The following is a 24,560-nucleotide window of genomic DNA, read 5'->3' on the forward strand; positions in this document are numbered from 1 at the left end:
CTATTTTCTGCTTGAATCCACTGTTAATATTTCCACATCAGTGGTATTTTGTCTAAGTGGCACTCATATGTGCTAATGACCTCATCGGTTGTGTCCACGCGCCATCTTACCGTATTATGTATATTCCTATAGGTTATCTCCCTTGTAAACGGAGACAAACCCAAACGAAACAAAGTTCTAGTCTAAGCAAGATGGCGTGTGGACACAACCAATGTCTTATGAGGTCAGATAGCACATATGAGTCCCAGTGGGACAAAATACCACTGATAAGGAAATACTAACAGTGGATTCGAGAAGATATTAGACACAGGTAAGGAAGGGAGTGAAAAAGTTGGAGGTTGAAGGCTTTATTTCTTGTATTTTGGAGACAATGGGTGGTGCCGGCAAAAGTCGTTTCATACCTTTACTTCTTATATGTATGCAGGAGGCTGGTATATGGCATGTAGAGATCACACTGGTTTCGAACGCCTAAGGGTGAAGGCAAAATGGCTGCTCATTCAGCGATGACTGTGAGAGGATTTTCAGTCTCGTGTATCTTTACCGAAAAGAATATACCTGGGATGTTGTGTATGCCGGCGAGCTGAGTGAGTGAGTGCTTGGGGTTTATCGTCGTACTCAACAATTTTTCAGTCATATGACGACGAAGGAATCATTAGGGTGCATCCACGTGTAATGTGCCTCCTTGTTGCAGGACGGATTTCCACCGCTCTTTTATTTAGTGCTGCATCACTGAGACGACTTACCGAAGGCAAGTAAGCCGCCCCGCCCGAGCCATTATACTGATACTGGTCAACCAGTCGTTGCACTATCCCCTTCATGCTGAACGCCAAGCGAGGAAGTTACAACTTCCTCTTTTAAAGTCTTAGGTGTGACTCGACCAAGGATTGATCCTGGATCTACCGGTCCCGAAGCGGACGCTCTACCAACTGTGCTATCCGGGCCGGTCCGGCGAGCTGAGAGGTAGGAGCCAAAGTTGACACCAGTTTTGATCCGCAGCCATTGTTTAGAAATGACTTATCGGGCATCAGCATATGGTGTACCATTGGTTGCCCCTGTGGCTACGATATCCGCCAGCTCACTATAAAGAGAGGAGCTGAAGTAGCCACCCGGGGCTACCACTGTCCTATATATGTGTGATTATCGTATATATATATATATATATATATATATATATATATATATATATATATATATATATGCAAGGTGCCATTTGCTGTTATCTACCTAGTGTTGAAATCATACTAAAGGCATTCTCTATCTAAAATTTCTTTTTCTATTACATACAACCCATGGCACACTTAAACATTGCCATGTATCAAATGTCATCTGTGTATAGCAAGGTATAGTAAGGATATATACTAGATATATAATTACCCATGTCACTGAAAAGTTACTACATTTAAGGGTTCACATTTACATCGAAGTCATTGTGTTATTTATTTTACATAAAAGTTTATTAGTACATCAGTACCATACCCCACAGTTTCATATATGGCATACAGGGATAATTCTATACTGGAGAATGAATTATTACAATTTACCCTAATTTAAATATTAAGTAACTGGAGTTTAATGTTAGATGAGGTGCAAATTGATTTGCTCTCCAGGTTTTGTCTCAGTGTCATGCCCCTGTATTTAAATAGTGAACCATATGATATGGTGTAATGATTTGTGGAAGTAGATGATTGGTGTAGGCTAGCCACATCCATTGCATCTCGCAGAACTTACATATGGGTGGTTCCTTTTTTCTTTCAAATCTATTCGTATAAATTTTACCAGATTTTTTACAGTCTTCTGTTATTCTCTCACACTCTGGTGTAGCTAATATTATGCTGTTGTTGTGATCACCTGTATTTTCGTAGGATATAACATCACAATTAAAGTATGCCAAATTGTGAAAAGTGGTTTAAAATTTTTAATCAACATTTCATGTAAGTTTGACCAAATGACGGACAATAAGGTAAATTTATCTACCGGTGGGATGTAGAAGTGGGACTGTCAGCTAAACAGACTGCTCTCGTGAGCACCAGGCTTTAGGCTACGCTCACTTCTTAAAGTTCAGGCGATTGGGAAATTCCCTTGTCAAGATACATGTATGTCGACAGTCGGCCATAAAGGATGTAAACAAACGCATTCTGTCTTCGTTACATATTAATATCCAGGTCTCTAAACTCCGACAGTGTATGGTTGAAAAGACCACTTAAACAAATCTGAATAAACAATTCAAATCATTTTAGGGTAAATACTATTTTTACCACCTTATCCGACCATCTCGCTTTGATGTACACTTGTATTTTCTGTATGCACCTCTGCGCACCTGGTATACATAAAAACTACACATAAAATAAACATATACCGTATCATCTTCAATCCATAGCGTATATGTTCACAAGTAACGTTTTCAAAGGGTTGTTTTTGTCAGTTATACATCGGCTGCACAAATAGTCCTCTTTCCCAGTCATTGAAGGACACAGATGTTGAATGTCTATTGCTTTCTTGACTTAACAACAATATTGTGCCATTATTTACCAAGACCTTACTTGGGAGAAAGACACAAATATGTAACTTTCCATTCTGTGAATGGCTATATGTTGTCTCTTTGATAACAGCGTGTTTAATATTTTGTAGTCTTCTAAGAAAGGTAGGAAGTGACAAAGTCCTGGAAAAGTGGGATATTTTGAACCCAAAAACATGATTTCGTGCAGACATTCCTGAGAAGTAATAAGGCATCCTTGTTACTGGAATATGCAGCCGGAAAGTTATGGGTTTCATGTGACAACAAGTTCACAGACTGAATTTGCTCATTTTTGACCAGAATATGGGAGTATTGAAAACAGAAATCTACTCTTCTAGATACGCAATGTGTCAGCGATCTGGACTAGATCACTTTGTCTCTGTGCAAGTTTTAACTTCTAGGGATACTTAAGTCATACATTCAAACCGAATATTGTAACAACAATGTATTGTAGTTTGTTGAAAAAATGTTGTACTTTGTAGTTCCTTGAAAAATCTACCACCATGACTCTAATTATTGTAGTACTATTCACCATTTTAAATAAGTAACGGACTTATGCCAAGACTTCTCACCTGAAGCAAAAGTCGGCAGTCTTGCAGCAAATACCGCGGTAGAAGTATTTTAGCAATATTTCCCAGTCACATTTACAAGTGACGAAAATAAGTTCGGCGTAAATTCCTTGCTTCATTACGTGCAAGTACGACATGTACTGCTGAGGTCTGGTCCCTTTGCTTTGTTTTAATGTGACTGTGTGTTAAATGTAATGACAACACAGTATTTTGATTAATTGTAGACCTGTGGCGTCTAATACATTGCAAATAATATCTCTACAATCTTTTGTCACCTAATTCTGCTTAACCCATAGGGCTATGGGGTGTGTAAATTGTTACTATTTATGCATTTACATGAACAGTTAGAATAAAACCCCGACCGAGGTATATTGACAAGAGGCCGTTTCGCTGGTTACGTGTGGCCATTTGCCAGATATCTCACTGTCGTCATTGTTCTAGTTTTACTCTTTATTCCGTACGTCTATAATTACATTACAATTATAAACTCCTTGTCTTCCTTTGGGTTAGTGAACCTGAATCGTTATACAACTTACTCAGTGAAAGTTCCAATTTTAGATTGCGTTATTTTACAACAATTAAGCAACTGATCAAGATGTAAGTCTGGCATTTGTAGTCTTGTTAACAGCAAATGAAAAATTGCCAAAATGTCACTCATGAAAATAGCTTTGAAAACGGAATAGCCTGGGTAGTTATTTCTTACAGGTCCCATAGTTTAGCGATAAAAGAGAGTTAGAACTCGGAACTCTCCTATTATTTAGAAACTTTGAATTGTTTTTTTTTATTATTTCACAGGACACAGAGGCTCACACCAGAGAGTCTCATCGAAGCTTCAACGATTACGCTTTTCGCGGAGACAGATCCATTGCTCAAAGCCATAACTCAACACTTTCAAAATTTGATTTGTAAATTCTTTTTTCGAACTTGTCTTACAACTGTGTCTATGGCAGTTTGCCATACTGATAGACGGACGCTTTTAGTATCGAACCGGAAATAAAAAGGCTGAGAGATTGATTCAAAAGTACAAGAAGATGTTCAATGTTGTTTACTGTTATACTGACATTGATCCCCATCAGATAAAAACAGGTTCTCACTGCAACTCATTGTATTTCTTTATAGAGTCGCATATTTTATTTCTGATGAGCCGACGCGGCACAGTGACCAAGGAGCCTCTCACCAATGCGGTCGCTGTGAGTTTCAGTCCAGTTCCTGCTGGCATTCTCGGAGGCCTCTGTGCATGATACGTTTTAAGAATACAAACGCCTTAGTCAACAACAACAAGAATGAAAACATGAATATGTACATCAATAAAGTACTGAACAGAACAATTACATTCTATTAACCATTAAGCTGCTTCTCATGCAGAGGATAACATGACCAGTAGCACAATCTGGACACCAGACTATTAAATAACATTTAAACAACAACTGCTATATCAGTACCTATGCTCATAAAATGAAAACAAGAGAACTGGAGAGGTATGAAACGACATTTATATACCTAATCTCTCTAGCAATTCGAATAAGATCTTTATTGGTAAGATTTTGGTTGTCAAAAAATTGAATAGAATATTGAAGATGAAACACACACGTTATATTGAAATACGCTGACATAAACAGAAAACGTTGTTTAATATTTGCTTAGAATTGATTATCTCTGCATGTCTGTTTAATAAATGTAACGTACTGTAATAACCGGGATAATTTTATCTATATGTTATGCATCATCCTGGAAGTGTGATGAAATCGACGCCTTGGACCATGGTAATTTTGTCATTTTCTTAATTTGATTCTCAAGAGAATTTACATTATTTACTAGTGCAGTGATTTGTCGTTTTGTAGCGTTGAGAACCTTCATTGCCGGTTGGGTTACATTTCTAACGACTGAACTCGTTGCATAATACTGTCCAGGTGGCTTTGGATTACAGGTGTAAGTAATGTTTCTGTGAAAATGTCGTGTCTTGTATCCAACGTAGGTGTAGTGAGGTCAGGCAAACAATTTTTGCTTTTTAATGGTGGGTTCACTTGGGCACTTGTCGTTATTACCGGGTTAATAGAGGATGCAAACCCTGGGCACTGACTTACTGAGAATAACTCATTTGTGACTAGCGTTGGAATGTTGTTCAGATGAGGGCTGGGATGAACTTAGCTGCTGTACGTTACCCTTGGTATCCCCCATCAGAAACCGCTTGTCCATACTGGCAAAGAGAGGCAACTTCCTAAAAGGAAGTACCGGTATCTCGTATTTGAACGCCTGTGAATGAAAATTTGCTATTAACGTCGAGAATGTCTGATTTCACCGGTTAGGTGTGACCATCCACCAAACATCACAGTGTCATCACTGCAGTGGATTTACTCCCGATGATGTAGAGTTCTGGCTTAGGTTATTCATCCTAGTGATAATGTATCTATCCAAGTGTACCATTTGTATGTACACATATGTATGCTTTTGGCTTAAATTCGTATTTAACATTATTTCAGTCCTTCTCCGGCCGTACGTGGGAAGGTCTCAGCAGCCTGTGGATGGTCGTGGGTTTCCTCCCACCATAATGCTGGCCGTCCTCAAATAAGTGAAATATTCTTGAGTACGGCGTAAAACACCAATCAAATAAATAAATAAATAACTTTTTCCGTCATTTGATGAAGAGTCGTTAGGTGTGTGAACAATACTGTATCAACTTCGGCCAGGTGTATCATTGGTTACTGGCCTAATATTTTTTCTGTGGGAAGTATCCAGATATGCACATTTTAGACAAATGCTACATTTGGATATCCTTTATCGTACTTTCACTTGTTATCGGATCCGAGCTAACCGGATATCTTCCGAACCCGTGTTTTTGCCGTAGTCGACATAGTGTCAATTTGTGTAGCCTGCATTTGAATTTGGTGTCGCCTTACATGCATCATTACTGTAAATATCTTACGAAGCCAAAACTGCCTTCAGCTAAATAACGCTTCTATTTAAAAAAAAATGATTTTATTTCCTCCAGCTGTTCCTCGAAATTGGACAATAAGCGAAATAAAGCACTCTCAGGTGAACACGAGGGTCATTATATAAGCAGATTATCGCCAAGCCCCTTGATCTAGTGTATAACCGCTTACTAGGTGTATAACCGCCATCAAACGCCCCAAGCTAAGGCGATAATCCTTACATAAACACCGAGCCATCATAAACATGCCTAGTTGCTTTGTTTTCGTCATTGATGGACATGTTTTGTTTCACATCCGTGTATAAAAACAAAATGCCATTTAACAGGAGAGTAGATAACTGTCAATCACCCCTAAAGTGAGTTCATGCTGAAACTCTGAAGTGATCTAGACGCGTGTAAAAATCTAATCGTTTAATTATCCTTTAATAATAAATCCATGCAGCTAAAATAATTACAAAAAGCATTTTGAGTTGAAACGAATTTTTTAATCGCTTCATAATTTTTGTACTAATGCTTAAATCACAATGGCCAAAACGCATTGAATTCAACTACGACGTTAAACAACAATCAAATAAAGTTATAAATCATAAAGAGTGGAAAATGGTAAGTAACTTAGCAGACGTCTCTGCGTCACTCCAAGCTGAGAGGCATGACCCAGTACTGAACGTCATAAATCCAACACAAAAGAGTTAGTGTCGTCATTTAGCGTGACCGTCATGGTAGACTGTAAAATTGCCCCTGACTGTAAGAAAGTACTTTGTAAAGCATGGCTTAATTTTTTGAAGATTGAGAAAAATGATGATAAGTTAACGAAAGTGGTGCTCATGACTGAGACAAAGATAATGAACCAGAGAAGAAGTATAAAACTGTAGAAGGACTTAAAAAGAACACCTGTCCAAAATAAAGTATTTATCAGATGAAAGACCAATAGCCACTGTCCAGGAAAATAGATAGTCATAATCAACTTTAAAATAAAATACATTTAAAATATAGGATTCTTTGTTGTTGTTACCGTCCCCGATAGCACAGTTGGTAGAGCGTCCGCTTCGGGAGAGGTAGATGCGGGGTCAATCCTGGGTCGAGTCACACCTAAGACCTTAAAGGAGGTGGTTGTAACTTCCTCGCGTGGCGTTCAGCCTGAACTCTACGGATTCCTTCGTCCTCATATGGCTGAAAAATTGCTAAGTACGACGTTAAACCCCAAGCACTCACTCAGTCCAGTGTGGTTTCTGGGACCCAGGTGGTATCAGTGGCGTCACAACAATATTTTTGGCTCCAAACAGTTCGTTTTAAGGTCCATTTGTTGATATCATGCATAGCTCTAAACGAAGATGCATTTTGAATGATGAAATATAGCAATCTATGTGAAGTGAAAAAAAAAGCTGAAGTGACATCCCTGGTCGAAATATGATCAGAAAAGGTCACAGTAGAATCCAAAGATTTAAATACATTTTATTAAGTCAAAAATTATTCTAAAAAATAAATCAAGCTATTTTCCCCGACAGTATTTAATGGTCTTTCATCTGACATGTACTTCATGCCAGTGTGTGTTCATTGGCTTTAAGGGCAAGTTCACTCTGTCTTCTTTACTTGACTCAGTTGGTTAGCGCGCTAGCGCAGTGTAATGACCCACCAATGCGGTCGCTGTGAGTTCAAGCCCAGCTCATGCTAGCTTCCTCTCCGGCCGTAAATGGGAAGGTCTGCCAGCAACCTGCGGATAGTCGTGGGTTTCCCCCGGGGTGTGCCGTCGTATAAGTGAAATATTCTTGAGTACGGCGTAAAACACCAATCAAATAAATAAATAAATCTTTACTTGAACCTAACAGTTCCATTTTAGTATGGTGAGCTGATTATGGAGGTGAAGGTCAGCTCATTTACCAATGTTTCAGTGTCTTTTGTATAAGCTTGTCATTGTAATGAGGTTGTTAAGGTAACTCATGACATTCCAATAGCAGGTCATTTAGGTGTCAGGAAAGTCAACAACAGAAACCAAAACGGCCTGAACTGCTGAAACTGGGCATATCGGCCAAACTCGGATATTTGACCACAAATGTATGTTTTCCCCTTTAGCAGGGCAACTATATATTTGTGTAAGAATTCAACATTGAACACAATCTGGCAATGGCATACAATCGTTATTATGGAATTAAACTCAGCATATTAAATCAAAGCAGTGACAGAAAGTTTCATCATGTGATATATATACTAAACGTATAAACAACTTTACACACATTTTGCAACCAATGGAACAATACATATGTGCGGTATTTTGAACAAAATTTGTCACTAAAACAAGTACATTTAACTGACAAATCGACGGCGGAGATATGACTATCAGCGATTTGCTGTGAGCAATTTTTATCATGCTTACATATAGGCTAAAGATAATCTGGTGGCCTAGCTGGCAACTGTTCAGTTATCCGACATGAAATAGAAATATGCAAACAATATATTTAGTAATTTAAACATAAAAACAGACAAATCGTTATACATGCGGTATTGTTATACTGCACAGTTATAGCATGTTTACCATGTAGCTATATAGAACGTTTTATGTACATATCTGCAACTGCGAAATATCTGCTCTGAAACCGGTGTGTGCAAGGTCTAACTATTCATATTAATCTAATCATTGAGACTCTAAAGAAACAATTCTTTACGACCTTTCCAGTGGCCTGAAAAGATACATAAAGGCCATTTGTATGCACACAAGCGAGAAACATATCTATCATGGTAAATACTTTAAAGATAAATTATCTTGGTTACAACTACTCCCTTTACAAGGTTTCTTTATTTATCGACAAGGAAATGCTTTCGTGAATTCATGGAAGGTAAGTCATTTATATTTAAGATAATTACCTTTTCATACCTTAGTTTACGTACCGTTCGACCATAGTGTCATGCTCTAAAGCTTACATTTTCGTACTCCTTCGACATTTCAATGGTCTCATATATCTTTACTTCCCCTCTTTCACTTTCACTTTCTGTCGACAGTCGAAGATATACATTTATAACGTCATCTGGCTGCTCTGCTGGAGTCGATGTGTCAGCTGTTACAGCTGGTGGTCTGTCAGATTGGTTTGATGGATTTACTGATGTAGGACTGACAGTGAAAACATTTGGCAAACATTTGCCGGATTTACGTCGTTGTAAACATAGATAAACTATCACACATCCTGCCACCAGAACGCATAAACCTAAGGCTGAAGATGTGCCAATAATGGCGCTATTTACAGTATAATCTGTGATGTTCCTTAATGAGTTGTTAACTCCATTAACAGTATAATCTGTGTTGTTACTTAGTGAATTGTTAACTCCAACATTAGTTGTATGATTATTTGATAAGATGAAAGGACCCGGAATATCAACGTCAGCACAAATTTCCGGACTCTTTCTCCTGGAAATTTGAACTACACTTACACATATTTTGTATATCTTGTCCATCCGGAGGTCAGCAAGAACCACAAACTCCACGTCGGGTTGAACTAACAATGCATCTTCCATCTTCTCATTATCAATAGAGCGGTATCGTACCCTGAAGCCAGTCATCGTTCCATGTCCATGTTTTACCCAGGATACGTTGGCTACATCTTTTTCGACTTCAACAGCTACACTTGATAGTTTTATTGCCGGGTCATTTTTACACAAGGAGACGTTCCTGTCAGTAACTGACAGTGTCTTCCTACATCTGTCTAACGGAAAAGACGAGGCCAGATAACTAGTCATGCTGCTTGGAGAATGACAGCGGACATCGCTCAATTTGGTAATCGCGAAATCGTTTCTCAGCCAAGCAAGCTCACATCCACATGATATAGGGTTTCCTGATAGCTGGACACGATCATATATAAAATTGTTTAACTCTAAAAGAGGTTTAAAGCTCTCTAAGGTAGTAAGATTGTTATGGCTAAGATCAATCTTACTATTCAACTTCTGTTGACCTTTTAAGGACTCCGCAGTAATTTGATGAATTCTGTTCCCGGAAAGATCCAAATATTGTAGTCTAAAAGCTGGAGAATCCGTCCTGATCATGAACTTGTCTAAAACCTCCAGGCGGTTATTCCGAAGATCTAATTTTTCAACGACCCCAAGACAAGCTTCCGGGAAAATGCATGAGATGGCGTTACCCGACAAGATCAGAGACTTCACGTGTATGTCAAATTTGGTCGATATGCTACATGGATCCCAGATTTCAGCCCAAGCATTGGACGTAAGTGTGACCTCTAACGGAAATTCCTCTATCTTCACGTATTTGTTGTTTGAAAAATCGACAGTTGTAGGAAAGGAGACATTTTGACTACGAAGGTTCCTTTTAAAGCGAAGCTGAACGGGCTGCTCTAGCATATTGTTTTTTGCGGAAATTATTAGGTCAGGTCTGAGGCTCTTTGGATAATATATTTCTATCAACAAACGGTCATGAATTTTATTGTTGTCACATACAATCGACAGATAAAGCCAGTTGTTGAATTTTATTTGTATGTTTAGTGCAGTAATGTTACTACTGGAAACATCAATTCTAGGCGCCAAGGCGTTTTTACACCTTAATGACAGAGGGCTTTGGATATTGTTCTCGGAAAAATCTACATTTTCAGAAATATTCAGAACATAAGTAGGCAGCTTGTGTATGTTACAATTTCTCAGATTAAGATCCCATATCGTACCAAACAACTGTAACACCTTCCTGGGGATATATCCGAGGGGATTATTTGACAGGTCTAAGTCATTTATTCCTTTCAGATTTCCCAGCAGATTTTCCAGCCCAGTCGGCCATGACGCCGAGGCCAGATTGTTACTTCGTAGATGTAGTTTATACAGGGAATTTGTGTCTTTCGGAAGTGTCGCCTGGCTTAGAACAGATATTTGGTTATGGTTTAAGTTTAAAGAATATATCCGTGAGTTGCCAAATACACCTGGACGTAATTCTTTAATTTTATTGCCACTTAGATCTATGTCATGAAGAAAACGATTTCTAAACGTACCTACTGGTATGCTGTGGAGAAGATTGTTCCTCAAAGAAATGTCAGATATTTCAGGACAATCAACGAACGCATTTCTGTCAATACCCGTAAACTTGTTTCGGCCCAGATCTACACGCCACAGCTTAAATAGACCAGAAAACATACCAGCACCTATCACACCTGATAAATGGTTAAGTCCAAGATCCAACGTGGTCAGGTTTACCAGGTCTTGAAATGTTCCAGGATATACACTACGAATGTTGTTGTTGGACAACAAAAGTAATCTAAGCTTCGTCAATCCAGCAAAGGTCTTAACTGGGATGTGAGTAAATCTGTTGTTAAATGAGAACAACCATTCCAACTTTTTGGCCTTCTGGAAGAGGTCCTCTCTCAGATATGTCAGCTTGTTTCCATAAATGAATAATTGTTTTAGTTCTACGGTGGTCAGCAGGTTTCTGCTATCCAGATCGGTTAGCTCATTCTCATTTAGTCTCAGAACCTCTAACTTTCGAAGACCATCGAACACAGAGGCATGGATGTAATATATCTGGTTTAGCCCAAGATTCAATGTTTTCAACGAGCTAGCCTCCTTGAACACCGCGTAATTTAACTTCTTAATACGATTGTACGACAAATCTAAGGTAGTTAGTTCATGAAGACCAGAAAATACTTCTTTTGGAACGGTGATTATTCTATTTTTCTTCAAGTTCAGCTCCTGTAAGCTGGGAAGACTGACGAACTGGTTTTTTACAAGAGCAGTAATATTGTTGTTCCCAAGATCCAAAACGGTGGCCCATCTAAATCTAGCCAGAGCACAACCAGGCACTCGAGTTAACCAATTGTTTGGCAGGGAAATCTTGGATAACGTTTCACCTATACCATTGAAAGCTTCACAGTTGATATCAGAAATACCGGTGCGTTGTATGTCTAAAATATGTATGATCAAACCAGCGAATGTTCCACTGGGAATATACCTGATCTCACGGTTCCCGCGAATTTCCAGGCTGGCAAACTTAACACTCGAAAAGCCGAGAGGAAGAATTAAAGTCCCTGTGTATATGCCACAGCTGATAGTGGTGTTCCTTTGTCTTGAACAATGGCACTTTGGTTGAACCTGACACACTTCGCTGTGAACAGCCGCTAGTCCGGTAACAAGGACCACCAAACTCCACCCGTGTACAAATCGCAACATTCTGCGTGCTGCCAGACACTCCGCTGCCGTGAGCTGATCAGTCTCTGTAGTGTCGTACTTATATATTCTTGCTTTGACCACGTTAAGTCAGAAGGAAGTCAGGCCCAGGGTCCTACCGTTTAAGTACACTGAATTAATGTAAAAAAACGAATGTTTATTTTGTGTGTGACGCAGTCGTTGAGAATTTACCCAGGTAAACCACACTGACATGTGCACGTGATATAAAATTGGTATCTTAACAAAACGTACACATGTACCCCAAATACGGCCCCTGTTTAACTGACGGTGTGTTGCTCTCTGTGGATACGGCATTCAAAGTAACACGATACACACTACACACTTACTAAACCGTACAATCACCGGCACCCTTGGGCACTTGCTGCTTCACGCGTGCACTCCAGCTCTCACTCGCACACCCGAACTCTCGCTGGTTCACCCATACACTCCATTGCTAGCTGCTTCAAAAGCACACTCCAGCTGTAACTGGTTCACTGGCGAACTGTAGCTGTCAGTGGTCCCAGACCCACCCCCCACCCCCACTTCAGTTCATTGTAATTCACCCGCACATTCCAGCTCTCACGGGTTCACCCGTACACTCCAACTCTCACGTGTTCACCCGAACATTCAAGTACTGCCTGATTGACCCGCACACTCCAGCTACTCACTGCTACACCTGCAAATTCTAGCCTTTAATGGTTCACCCGCACACTCCAGCTCCCACTGGTTCACCCGTACATTTCACCTCTCACTGGTTCTCCCGTGCACTGCAGTGCTTGCTGGTTGAATCTCAAATTCCAACTCTCACTGATTGACCCGCACACTCCAGCTTTCACTGGTTCACCTTGATACTCCAGCACTCACTGGTTCACCTGCACACCCCAGTTCTCACCGGTTCACCGGCACACTCCAGCTCTCACCTGCACACTCCAGCTCTCGCCTGCACACTCCAACCCTCACTGGTTCACCTGCACACTCCATTTCTCACCAGTTCACCGGCACTCTCCAGCTCTCACTGGTTTACCTGTGCACTCCAGCTCTCACTGGTCTACCTGTACACTCCAGCTCTCACAGGTTCACCTTCACACCCCAGCTCTCACTGGTTAAGGCGAACATTCTAACCCTAACTGCCTTATGCCTCTGATCACTTCAGTAGATTGCACCATGACCACTGAGGTCACGTTCTCGAATCCGGATTGTTCCAGGTGGAAAGACACCTGGTTTTATGATACCAGTGAAAATCAACTTATTCCGTGTTAGCCAATGAATAAATTACCTTGGTAAACGAGTACAATTTTTATTGGTCGAAGCGGAGGTGTGTCTTCATTTTTAATTACATATCTTACGTAGGGGCTGTACGTCGACTTTGAAGTCTCGCATTTCCAAAGAAATAGAAACTGCTTCAGCAAATCCTAGCCTTTTCCAAAGCTCAGCAAGTGAACAGTGATCAGTCCATCTGTATTAGGTTTATTCAGCAGAGGTAGTAAACGGAAGCCCGCGGGCATGAGGCCTCTGAAAGGTTGCTGTGGAAGGCAGTGTTGTTGGTAGTTTCTTCTAAGCCGTTTCTCCTCTCATAATACTGGTCGTCGTCACATTCACTGAACTATTCACTGAGTAAGGCGCCGATGTCTAATTAATTAAAATAAATTAAAATAAAACAAAATGATTTAATCACATCCCGTCGGCATCAACTCAAATTCCCAGAACCTGGCCATATTCACATGTGTATCAAATTAAATATGAAAAGAAAAAGGCAGGGAAGTACCAGCAATCATGCTTTATTTTCACATATGCCCAAGCAAGCGGACAGTATGTAAGACAGGCTGTCACTGTGGTCTAATCACTACATGCACGTGCAGTTGTCAACATCAGCTATCTAAATATACCACTTGTATACTCAGATACTAAATTCATACCTTAAAACCATGCGCGATTCAAAAGATTTGCATTAGAAACATAAGTATGGCAAAGTGTTTTTGAATATATTCTCTAATTATACATATGTGCTAAAAGAAAATGTACATGCGTCCAATTCTTTTGTAAACATGTACCCGAAGTGAGGAGAGTTAGGGGTCGTTAATATTTAACGACAGTGCGTATCAGTACATCTTGTTACTAGAACCAGGGGGACCTCCATAGCCGAGGAAGTTAGCACGCCAGCACGGCACAATAGGGAGCAATGCCCCAGGATTCTTAAACCGGTCACTGTGAGCTCAAGTTCAGCTCATGCAAGCTTCCTCTCCAGCCTCACGTGGAAAGGTCTGCCAGCAACATGCGGGTGGTCGTGGGTTTCCCCCGGACATAAACAAAATCCATAATAATTAAATCAATAAAATGGAGGGACAAAGGTTATAAAAACCGCCATCATTCTCTATGGCGAGATGGTTGAGATAAACCGTGCCCTGTCCCAGCCTAAATCAACCCCCTGACGCCGGTCTCAGCAAGGATACACTAACGGATCCTACATATATTGCTTTCGTGAGGAGAATTCCTTATTTTTTAGTCATGCACCAACTATTAAACCTCTGTGCAGTTTTTTTACATCTATGTAAATTTTTCGTCGTATGAAAAGAAGAATTGTACAGCGTAAATACGTATTTTAAAAAATACAATTTATAGTATAGCTAGTGAATAAATTCCGAAACGGCTTGATGCCTACATAAATCAATGTCAGCTTTCATACATTCCCAGGTAAAACCGCTCAGGTGTGAATATGTACACATGTTTACACGCGAAGCTTTTCATTATTGTAGTCCTGTTATGACGTCATCATTCATTCTTTATTACAGTGAAAAGAATTGTTCAACGCAAACGGCGTGCTTAAGTCATGTAACACGCTGAAATGATCATCCAGGTTGTCAAATAACATCAATGTGGGTCAGGGCGCGCGTCCCTGCCCTGTCTAGATATGTTACAAAAGAAGTATGCGTAGTCCACAATGGATAAACCCCTATAGTCGACCTGATGGCTTTTCGTCAATATACACTGTTCATAGGACATAGCTGTATAGGCGTGCATGTTGTTTACTTCAACACGCCCTTTCCATTCTGTTAAAACAGTACAAGTGCATGTACACAGCCTATAGAACAGCGCTAGTATTTTCAATTTTTCCTCGCCTCGAGTCATTACGGCAGACGGTTGTAGCAATGGGCAGATCAAAATAAATTAAAACTTCAAAGTCAGGCTTTGTTGTGTATCTCTTAGGGTTTAAGTCAACTTTCTAAACGTTTTGGTTGTGACCGTTCTAAAGCATACTCTTTTATCCGATTGGATCCTGGTAAGTCGAACATCAGATATACGCGCAGACCGTTTCCTCGCTCGTTTCTGCCTTGATAGACATGTTACGTGACAACGTTGACATGTTTGTTGACGTAGCTGAAGGTCTTTTTGCTGCAACTTTTTGAGCATAATTATTTGAAGTACCTGGGTCATATTTATGCGAACGTTTCTGTAAACACACGCACGTCATTAAGAAAAGAACGAGTAAAATACATACTCCCAAAGCCGTAGCTAGAAAAATGATGATGTTTACTCCAGCATCGGTTGTTTTTACGATAGCACAAACTGCTGGGTTTTTAATCTCAGAATGCAGAACGGCGGCAACACATATGTTGTAAACCTTCTCCTCCAGGAGATCGGTGAGAACAACAAATTCCATCTCTGGGTGGACTAAAATAGCTCTCTTCACGTCAACATTATCCACAGAGTAGTACTCTACTGTGACACCTGTCATCGTTCCTGGTCCAGTTTTCGTCCAGGTAACATTGGCGTCATCTCTCTCAACAGCCACAGTTAGATTCGACAGTTCTATATGAGAGTCATCTTTACAAATCTCTTTCGTCTTATCAGTGACTGACACAGACGACATGGCAGGACATCCGGTCAGCGGAAAACACCAGGCCAGAAACCTAACAAAGTTCTGTGGAGCCTGACAGCGAATGGAGCCCAAGTTCTCATGAACAGAGTTGTTTCTTAACCAGGCAATCTCACAGCCACACGCTAACGGGTTCCCCGATAAAGATAGCCGGTAATATTTCCTCTCGGTAAGCATAGGTTTAAAGCTCTGTAAGCTGACAATCTGGTTATCACGTAGGTCAACGGTGTAAAACAAGTAGTGACCGTGGAACGCCTCAGCAGTTGCCTGATAGATTCTGTTCCCCGACAAATCCAGATACTTAAGTCTAAAAGCTGAAGAATCAGTCGAATCCATGAGCTTATCCATAACTTCCAAATGGTTGTTCCGCAGATCTAAAATCTGAACAGCCCCGAGACAGGCTTCTGGGGAAATGTACGAGATAGCGTTACCAGACATGTCGAGTGAATCCACATATATCCTTAAATGGCTTGATGTGTTACAAGGACTCCATATTTCACCAAGAGTTAAAACTTTGATATTTAAGGGCAGCTGTGTTAAGCTTAAATACACGTTGTCGGAAAAGTCGAGATTAATGTGTAAATCGCCAAAACCTTGACGAAATTCGCCTCGAAAAAGGAAAGGAATAGGCTCGCTGAAAGAGTTGTTTCTTGCAGAAATTACCACACTAGGATAGTAACTGAAGTTTATATACTGATTATCTATTTCTACTATCATACTGTCGCACATTTTGCTGTTATCGCTGACAATCATGAGTCCATGCCAAATAACCAACTTGAGTTTTATGTTTAATGCGGTAATATTATTGTTTGAGACGTTAAATTTGGGATTATAGCCTTGGTTAGTTCTTAATGTAACGGGGCCCTCAATACGGTTCATGGAGAAATCCCCAGAGACATTCAGTACATTACCAGGAACTTCATCTAAACTGCAGTTCCTCAAATTAGCTTCCATCATTGTTTCCAGGATTGGCAGTACATTCATGGGGATATATTTTAGAGGATTGTCAGATAAGTGAAGAATCCTTAAACCTTTGAGATGACCCAGTAACGTCCCCAACCATGTCCAGGAAGTATATGATAGACTGTTACGTCTAATGTCTAATTCGTACAACGAATGTACAATTTCGTAAAATATAACTTCGCTCAGAAAGGATATCTGATTATTTCTTAGTGATAAGGTGTTCAGCCGTGAAAGATTATAAAATACTCCGGCTTCTAGTTTCATAAGCTTATTGCTACTCAGATCTAATGTTGATAGAAGTGGTAAATTCCTAAACACGCCTGGTGGTATGTATTGGATAAGACAATCAGTTAAATTGAGATTTAACATTTCTGGGCAGTGTATAAACGCATACATGTTAATCCCTACAATTTTGTTGTGGCCGAGGTGCATGCGCCTTATTGCGGACAGACCAGTAAAGATACCAGCCGCAATCTCTGTTAGGCTGTTCCACTCAAGATCCAAACTGTACAGATTTGCCAGGTTTTTAAATGTCTTCGGCAACAGACGATTGATGTTGTTTTCTGACAAATCTAAATATCTCAGCTGACCGAGATTCTGAAATGCTGCGTGTGAAATACGTGTAATGTTGTTGTTTCGGATGTACAACTTCTCCAACTTAATCAACCCGCCAAGAAGGTTGTCTTCCAGGAATGCCAGTCTGTTGTTATCAATGTTCAAAATTCTTAGTTCCATGATGTCACTGAAGACTTTATCTCCCAAATCTACCAACTGGTTGTGATTTAACTTCAAAGCTTCCAGCTTTCTTAAGCCATCAAACACCGAAGCGTTGAGAACAGATATGTTGTTGTGCGACAAATCCAAGGTAGTCAGTTCTCCAAGTCCTCGGAATGCTCCGTGGTCAATGTTATAGATTCTGTTAGCTCTCAACTCTAGTCTCTGTAGATTGGTGAGATACAAGAAGTTATCCGTCTCGAGAGAGAATATGCTATTGTTCACCAAGTCCAAGTAAACCGACGATGTAAACTTAGCCAGAGCACAGTCAGGAACGCGTGTGAGCAAGTTGTTACTCAGGCAGATGTTAGACAGGGAATCACTTATTCCGCTGAAGGTGTCACAGTTTAGGTGGGAAATCCCCGTGTGTTGAATGTCCAGAGTGCCGAGAGTCAGCCCACCGAATGTCCCCTCACCAATCCACTGGAGATTTCCACCGCGAATTTTCAACGTGTGGAAGCGAACGTCTGAAAACCCCAGAAAAGGGATGTAAGGAACGGAAAATATGTCACAGGTAATGTTTGTGTCATTTCGCCTGAAGCAGTTACAATGTGGCTGTACGTGACACACTTCGCTGTACACAGCAGCGGACAAGATGGCAAGACACACGAGTATACGCCAGGGTAAAGCGCCCGTCATTCTGTCATAGGCTGCTCCAGTACGGCACTAAGGCCGGGTGTTTAATCTCTCAGCAGGTCAACAGGATGTTTAATAATATGTTACACTGAACAGTCACACACTACACCAACACAAGCCTTTGCTCCACTGACTAGAATCATCACATCTTCATGTATCATGACATCTGCCCCTCTCTACCTGTGATCATGGCCTAAACTATAGGGGCGGGGGTAATATCTAACAGCTTACAGTATACAAGTCAAACAGGAAATATCATATAGCATTTACCCCGGCTATCACTGTGGACTGCAGTATTATGCCAAATAAGATATAGCAAGCTATAAATAATCCTAAAGAAAAATACGGTTGGCTCTTAAGAGTGGTTCCAGATTACCTTTCCTTTCATATAATGACCACATAGTACACGTATTTGTACACGTATTTGTTCTCGTATAAGGCACACCAAATATTATACCCATTTGTATGGCCATCGTGTTGCACGTCTGGTGATGTACCTACCTGTCAAGACATCGTATAATTTATGTGTCGAAGCAGACATTCGTATACCAGCAATATGGACGTTCCGAGTCATTAACCGCAACGCCATTCCCAAAACGACGTCTAACACAAACCACCATAAAGCTAAAAAAAAAGTATATAAAGCCCGAAAATAGGACAGATCACGGCAAAGAAAAGCAGAGCAGTTTTCAATGATGTAAGAAAGGCGCCATGTACACATTCTCCAGGCGAATGAAATCGGTATTCAAATCGTGTATCTCCTCCATACCGCTGATCCCCGCCGTGCAAGTGAAATATTCTTGAGCACGGCTTAAAACACCAATAAAATAAATAAATAAATAAATAAAATATATATCTCACTGGCGCTTGGATTGCAACTGTTCATATATACAATGTGCTGATCCAATTCAACATGATGAGTACATGACTCCTAGCCCCTGGTTAAGCGGAATTAGACACAATCATGAAGCAGAGTGGAAGAGATTCTGAACGTCCTGTCTATATTTAATGAAAAGAGAATTATACCCATTGTAAAACTCAAGAAACTTAGAGTGAAGGGGTTTGATGGGATAGCTAATACTATAATGCTGTACCTATTTGTAAGGGCGTATTTGTGCCTAGTTGTTCCTCCGTAATATCCTGGTGTTGTGCCTACCAATTCCTGTGTCAGATAAGGCACACCTGGTGGTGTGCCTACCTATTCCTGTGTCAGATAAGGCACACCTGGTGGTGTGCCTACCTATTCCTGTGTCAGATAAGGCACACCTGTTGTGTTGTACTTATTTTTACCGCCATCATATAAGACATCATTAGTACTGTCTCCAAACAAGTCATTTGCACTGTCTCCAAACAAGTCATTTGTATTGTCTCCACACAAGCCAATAGTGCTGTCTCTACACAAGTCATTAGTATTGTCTCCAAACAACTCATTAATACTGTCTTCACACAAGTCAATAGTACTGTTTCCAAACAAGTCATGTTTACTGTCTCCAAATAAGTCATTATTACTGTCTGCAAACAAGTCATTAGTACTGTCTCCAAACAAGTCATTAGTATTGTCTCCAAACAAGTCATTAGTACTGTCTCCAAACAAGTCATTAGTGCTGTCTGCAAACAAGTCATTTGTGCTCTCCCCAAACAAGTCATTAGTGCTGTCTCCAAACAAGTCATTTGTGCTGTCTCCAAATGAGTCATTAGTACTGTCTCCAAACAAGTCATTAGTACTGTCTCCAAACAAGTCATGTTTACTGTCGCCACACAAGTCGTTAGTGCTGTCTCTAAACAAGTCATTAGTACTGTACCCACACAAGCCATTAGAACTGTCTCTACACAGGTCATTAGTGTTGTTTCCAAAGAAGTCATTAGTACTGTCTCCAAACAAGTCATTAGTACTGTCTCCAGACAAGTCATTAGTAGTGTCTCGACACAAGGTATTAGTATCGTCTCCACACAAGTCATTAGTACTGTCTCCAAACAAGTCATTAGTACTGTCTCCACACGAGTCATTAGTACTGTCCCCACACTAGTCACTAGTACTGTCTCCACACTAGTCACTAGTACTGTCTCCACACTAGTCACTAGTACTGTCTCCACACAAGCCATTAGTATTGTCTCCACACAAGTCATTAGTTCTATCTCCAAATGAGTCATTAGTACTGTCTCCAAACAAGTCATAAGTACTGTCTCTAAACAAATCATTAGCACTGTCTCCAAGCAAGTCAGTAGTACTGTCTCCACACAAGCCATTAGTAGTGTCCCCAAATAAGTCATTAGTGCTGTCTCCACACAAGTCATTAGTGCTGTCTCCAAACAAGTCATGTTTACTGTCTCCAAACAAGTCATGTTTACTGTCTCCAAACAAGTCATTAGTGCTCTCTCCAAACAAATCATGTTTACTGTCTCCAAACAAGTCATTAGTGCTGTCCGCACACAAGTCATTAGTACTGTCTCCAAACAAGTCATTAGTACTGTCTCCAAACAAGTCATTAGTACTGTCTCCAAACAAGTCATTAGTATTGTCTCCAAACAAGTCATTAGTACTGTCTCTACACAAGTCATTAGTATTGTCTCCAAACAAGTCATTTGTACTGTCTCCACACGAGTCATTAGTATTGTCTCCAAACAAGTCAGTAGTAGTGTCTCGACACAAGGTATTAGTATCGTCTCCACACAAGTCATTAGCACTGTCTCCAAACAAGTCATTAGTACTGCCTCCACACGAGTCATTAGTACTGTCCCCACACTAGTCACTAGTACTGTCTCCACACTAGTCACTAGTACTGTCTCAACACTAGTTACTAGTACTGTCTCCACAGAAGTCATTAATACTGTCTCCACACTAGTCACTAGTACTGTCTCCACACAAGTCACTAGTACTGTCTCCACACAAGTCACTAGTACTGTCTTTGAACACATGGTTAACCATTCGAACACTGAAGCCACATACAAATCTGTGAACCAAACATTCTGTCAATGAAGCCCTTCATCGTTTCCTCGACTGATTCACCAATCCTGCAAATCTTAGGCTACAGATCAATCTATAATCCATTCACCCTGTCAATCCATCATTCATTCGACCAAACAATTTACCATCCATTCGACCAAACAATTTACCATCCATTCGACCAAACAATTTATCATCCATTTAGCAAGAAGTTTACCCTCCATTTGACCAAACAATTTACCATCCATTTAGCAAGCAATTTACCATCCATTCGACCAAACAATTTACCATCCATTCGACCAAACAATTTATCATCCATTTAGCAAGCAGTTTACCCTCCATTTGACCAAACAATTTACCATCCATTTAGCAAGCAATTTACCATCCATTTGACCAAACAATTTACCATCCATTCGACCAAACAATTTACCATCCATTCGACCAAACAATTTATCATCCATTTAGCAAGCAATTTACCATCCATTTGACCAAACAATTTATCGTCCATTTAGCAAACAATTTACCATCCATTCGACCCAACAATTTACCATCCATTCGACCAAACAATTTACCATCCATTCGACCAAACAATTTACCATCCATTCGACCCAACAATTTACCATCCATTCGACCCAATAATTTACCATCCATTCAACCCAACAATTTACCATCCATTCAACCCAACAATTTACCATCCATTCGACCCAACAATTTACCATCCATTCGACCCAACATTTTTTAATCCATTCGACCCAACAATTCACTATCCATTTAGCAAGCAATTTATCATCCATTCCACCAAGCAATTTACCATCCATTTAGCAAGCAATTTACCATCCATTCGACCAAACAATTTACCATCCACTCCACCAAACAATTTACCATCCACTCCACCAAACAATTTACTATCCATTCGACCAAACAATTTATCATCCATTCAACCCAACAATTTACCATCCATTCGACCCGACAATTTACCATCCATTCGACCCAATAATTTACCGTCCATTCGATCCGACAATTTACCATCCATTCGACCTAGTAATTTACCATCCATTCGACCAAACAATTTATCATCCATTCGACCCAACAATTTATCATCCATTCGACCCAATAATTTACCATCCATTCAACCCAACAATTTACCATCCATTCGACCCAACAATTTACCATCCATTCGACCCGACAATTTACCATCCATTCCACCCAATAATTTACCATCCATTCGACCCAACAATTTACCATCCATTCCACCCAACAATTTACCATCCATTCCACCCAATAATTTACCATCCATTCGACCCAACAATTTACCATCCATTCAACCCAACAATTTACCATCCATTCGACCCGACAATTTACCATCCATTCGACCCAACAATTTACCATTCATTTAGCAAGCAATTTATCATCCATTCGACCAAGCAATTTACCATCCATTTAGCAAGCAATTTCAAATCAGCGAATACGGTCCATGGACGCAAAATAATTATAAATCGGATGACTAAAGATCAATACTAGTGAATATCACCGACTGAACATTAAAGTTTTGTGGTCTAGAGGCCTCCAGCGTGCAACAGATTATAACAGCAATCGTCTTCAATTTTGCCCAAACCTATATTGCGTGGGCTAAAACTACTTACGTACATTAATAGGACATTGTTTAAACCTGACCGAACTCGCAGCTCGCTAGATGGAATCTTGCTGATTAGATAAATCCATGAATAGCTCCGTGTAAGCATTTGTCCAATCCAGTTTTATGTTTTAAATATTTGTGTCTTCTTTCTGAAATACTTTAATGAAATGTTTCAGTAAATCTTGATTGTATCAAAATGAGCACAGATTGTTGGATTTGAGATACGGACACTGGACAAACATGACAACGGCTGCTCAGTAGCCATACATTAACATGTTATTCTGTGTTACTTCCATCTACATGTAATGAGTAATACAAGAACATTATGAGGCTTCTAACCTGAAGCTGGAAGCATATTCGTTTTGGCCAGATTATTGTTTGCTTTTTATTATTTTCCTAGAAAACCTCAAATCTCAGCTATTGTTTACTTACACCATTCTTTACTAAATACCTATATATCAAATTACGCACCACCGATCTACTTAGCCACGATGTTGGTGTTATAAAAATCTTTTAAAACACACTTTCTTCAAAACCGCTCGAGTTCTTGCTACATGGTGTTTGTTACCTTGGCACTTGATCGATGATAGATAGATAAGGTCAGTGGAATGTGATGGAAACATTATTGTAGTGGAACACCTAGTATTGTATTACGTCCTGATGCCAATAATATTCAAAACAGATGTTACATGTTGGTGTGAAGTTTCTAATTTACAGAAATTGTCAGCTACCACCGTGTTTAGATCACAACAAGATACAATATTATTTATACTCAAAAACACTTCAGATAAACAGGAGTTTCCATAAGAGAAAGCTGGTTTATTTTCGCTTTTATTTAACAAAATTCCGAAACGGTTTCATTATCTGTTGATTTGTCTATAATTTGAAAGATCGTAAACACTGTCTCGTAAACACTTCACTTTTCCCATCTGATCGTGTTAATGGTTAGAGCGTCCGCCTCGAAGTCGAGATGCCCGAGATCAAACCCAGGTCGGGTCAATACCAAAGACTTTAAAAATGGTACATGTTTCTGCTTCGCTTGATGCCATGTCCGGTGTCTTCGAACTGATACTTCAGTGGTTGCAGCACCTTGGCGGCATAGATTCGCCCTGCCACCAGAAGACATAGTATATGTACATACACCCAATGACTCCTCGTCGTAGTATGATTGAAAAATTGTTATGCTCGACGTAATACATATCGTTTCCGCGTCTGATGAACGCAACTGGACTATTTCCTAAAATATATCTGTATGTGAAATGAACCTCTTTCCCGAACGTGCATGACCTATTGATTAACTCATCAGAATTTCTCTTCTGCGTGTGGCTTACTTGAGTTTTCTCGTTTACTTTGCTTAAGGGCAAAAATTATTCACACAGCCGGTGTATTGTCGTTTCAGGTTATATAAAATTGCGCGTCGAAAGGGAGACTACCTGTATTGCTCTCTTTTTTTTCTTTGCGAGACGGTTTACTTCCCCCTTAATACTGGTATTGACGTTACCTTGTCATTTACGTACTAACTGTCTAAAAGTCTGAAAAATTTGTATGCCTGTTGCCAAAAATTTAATTCTCTTCC

General features: G+C 40.0%; 3 protein-coding genes across 3 annotated transcripts; all 3 read right to left on the bottom strand.

Annotated features, from left to right (window-relative positions):
* Window positions 1-8,789: 8,789 nt before the first annotated feature.
* LOC135469825 (protein artichoke-like) lies at window positions 8,790-12,160 on the bottom strand. The gene has a single exon (XM_064748435.1). It carries the CDS (start codon window positions 12,158-12,160, stop codon window positions 8,912-8,914), a length of 3,249 nt encoding a protein of 1,082 aa, XP_064604505.1. The 3' UTR covers window positions 8,790-8,911.
* A 1,767-nt stretch (window positions 12,161-13,927) lies between these two features.
* On the bottom strand, window positions 13,928-18,498 carry LOC135471712 (toll-like receptor 6). The gene has a single exon (XM_064751032.1). It carries the CDS (start codon window positions 18,405-18,407, stop codon window positions 15,447-15,449), a length of 2,961 nt encoding a protein of 986 aa, XP_064607102.1. The 5' UTR covers window positions 18,408-18,498; the 3' UTR covers window positions 13,928-15,446.
* A 1,146-nt stretch (window positions 18,499-19,644) lies between these two features.
* LOC135469828 (uncharacterized) lies at window positions 19,645-21,549 on the bottom strand. The gene is made up of 3 exons (XM_064748438.1): window positions 21,458-21,549; window positions 20,477-21,112; window positions 19,645-20,296 (listed from the first exon to the last, which is right to left on the bottom strand). The coding sequence occupies exons 1-3, from the start codon at window positions 21,547-21,549 to the stop codon at window positions 19,645-19,647; spliced, it is 1,380 nt and encodes a 459-aa protein (XP_064604508.1).
* Window positions 21,550-24,560: the final 3,011 nt, after the last annotated feature.

The sequence above is a fragment of the Liolophura sinensis genome, chromosome 7 (genome assembly GCF_032854445.1).
Source record: "Liolophura sinensis isolate JHLJ2023 chromosome 7, CUHK_Ljap_v2, whole genome shotgun sequence".
Lineage (NCBI taxonomy): Eukaryota > Metazoa > Mollusca > Polyplacophora > Chitonida > Chitonidae > Liolophura > Liolophura sinensis.

Excerpts from the sequence above, each read along its gene's own strand:
- LOC135471712 (XM_064751032.1), bottom strand. The coding sequence starts at position 18,407 with ATGACGGGCGCTTTACCCTGGCGTATACTCGTGTGTCTTGCCATCTTG.
- LOC135469828 (XM_064748438.1), bottom strand. The coding sequence starts at position 21,549 with ATGGATGATAAATTGTTTGGTCGAATGGATGGTAAATTGTTTGGTCGA. Across the intron at positions 21,113-21,457 it reads ATGAATGATGGATTGACAGG|TACTAATGACTTGTTTGGAG; the intron begins GTGAATGGATTA and ends GTGTGGAGGCAG. Across the intron at positions 20,297-20,476 it reads GGAGACAGTACTAGTGACTA|TACTAATGACTTGTTTGGAG; the intron begins GTGTGGAGACAG and ends GTCTGGAGACAG.
- LOC135469825 (XM_064748435.1), bottom strand. The coding sequence starts at position 12,160 with ATGTTGCGATTTGTACACGGGTGGAGTTTGGTGGTCCTTGTTACCGGA.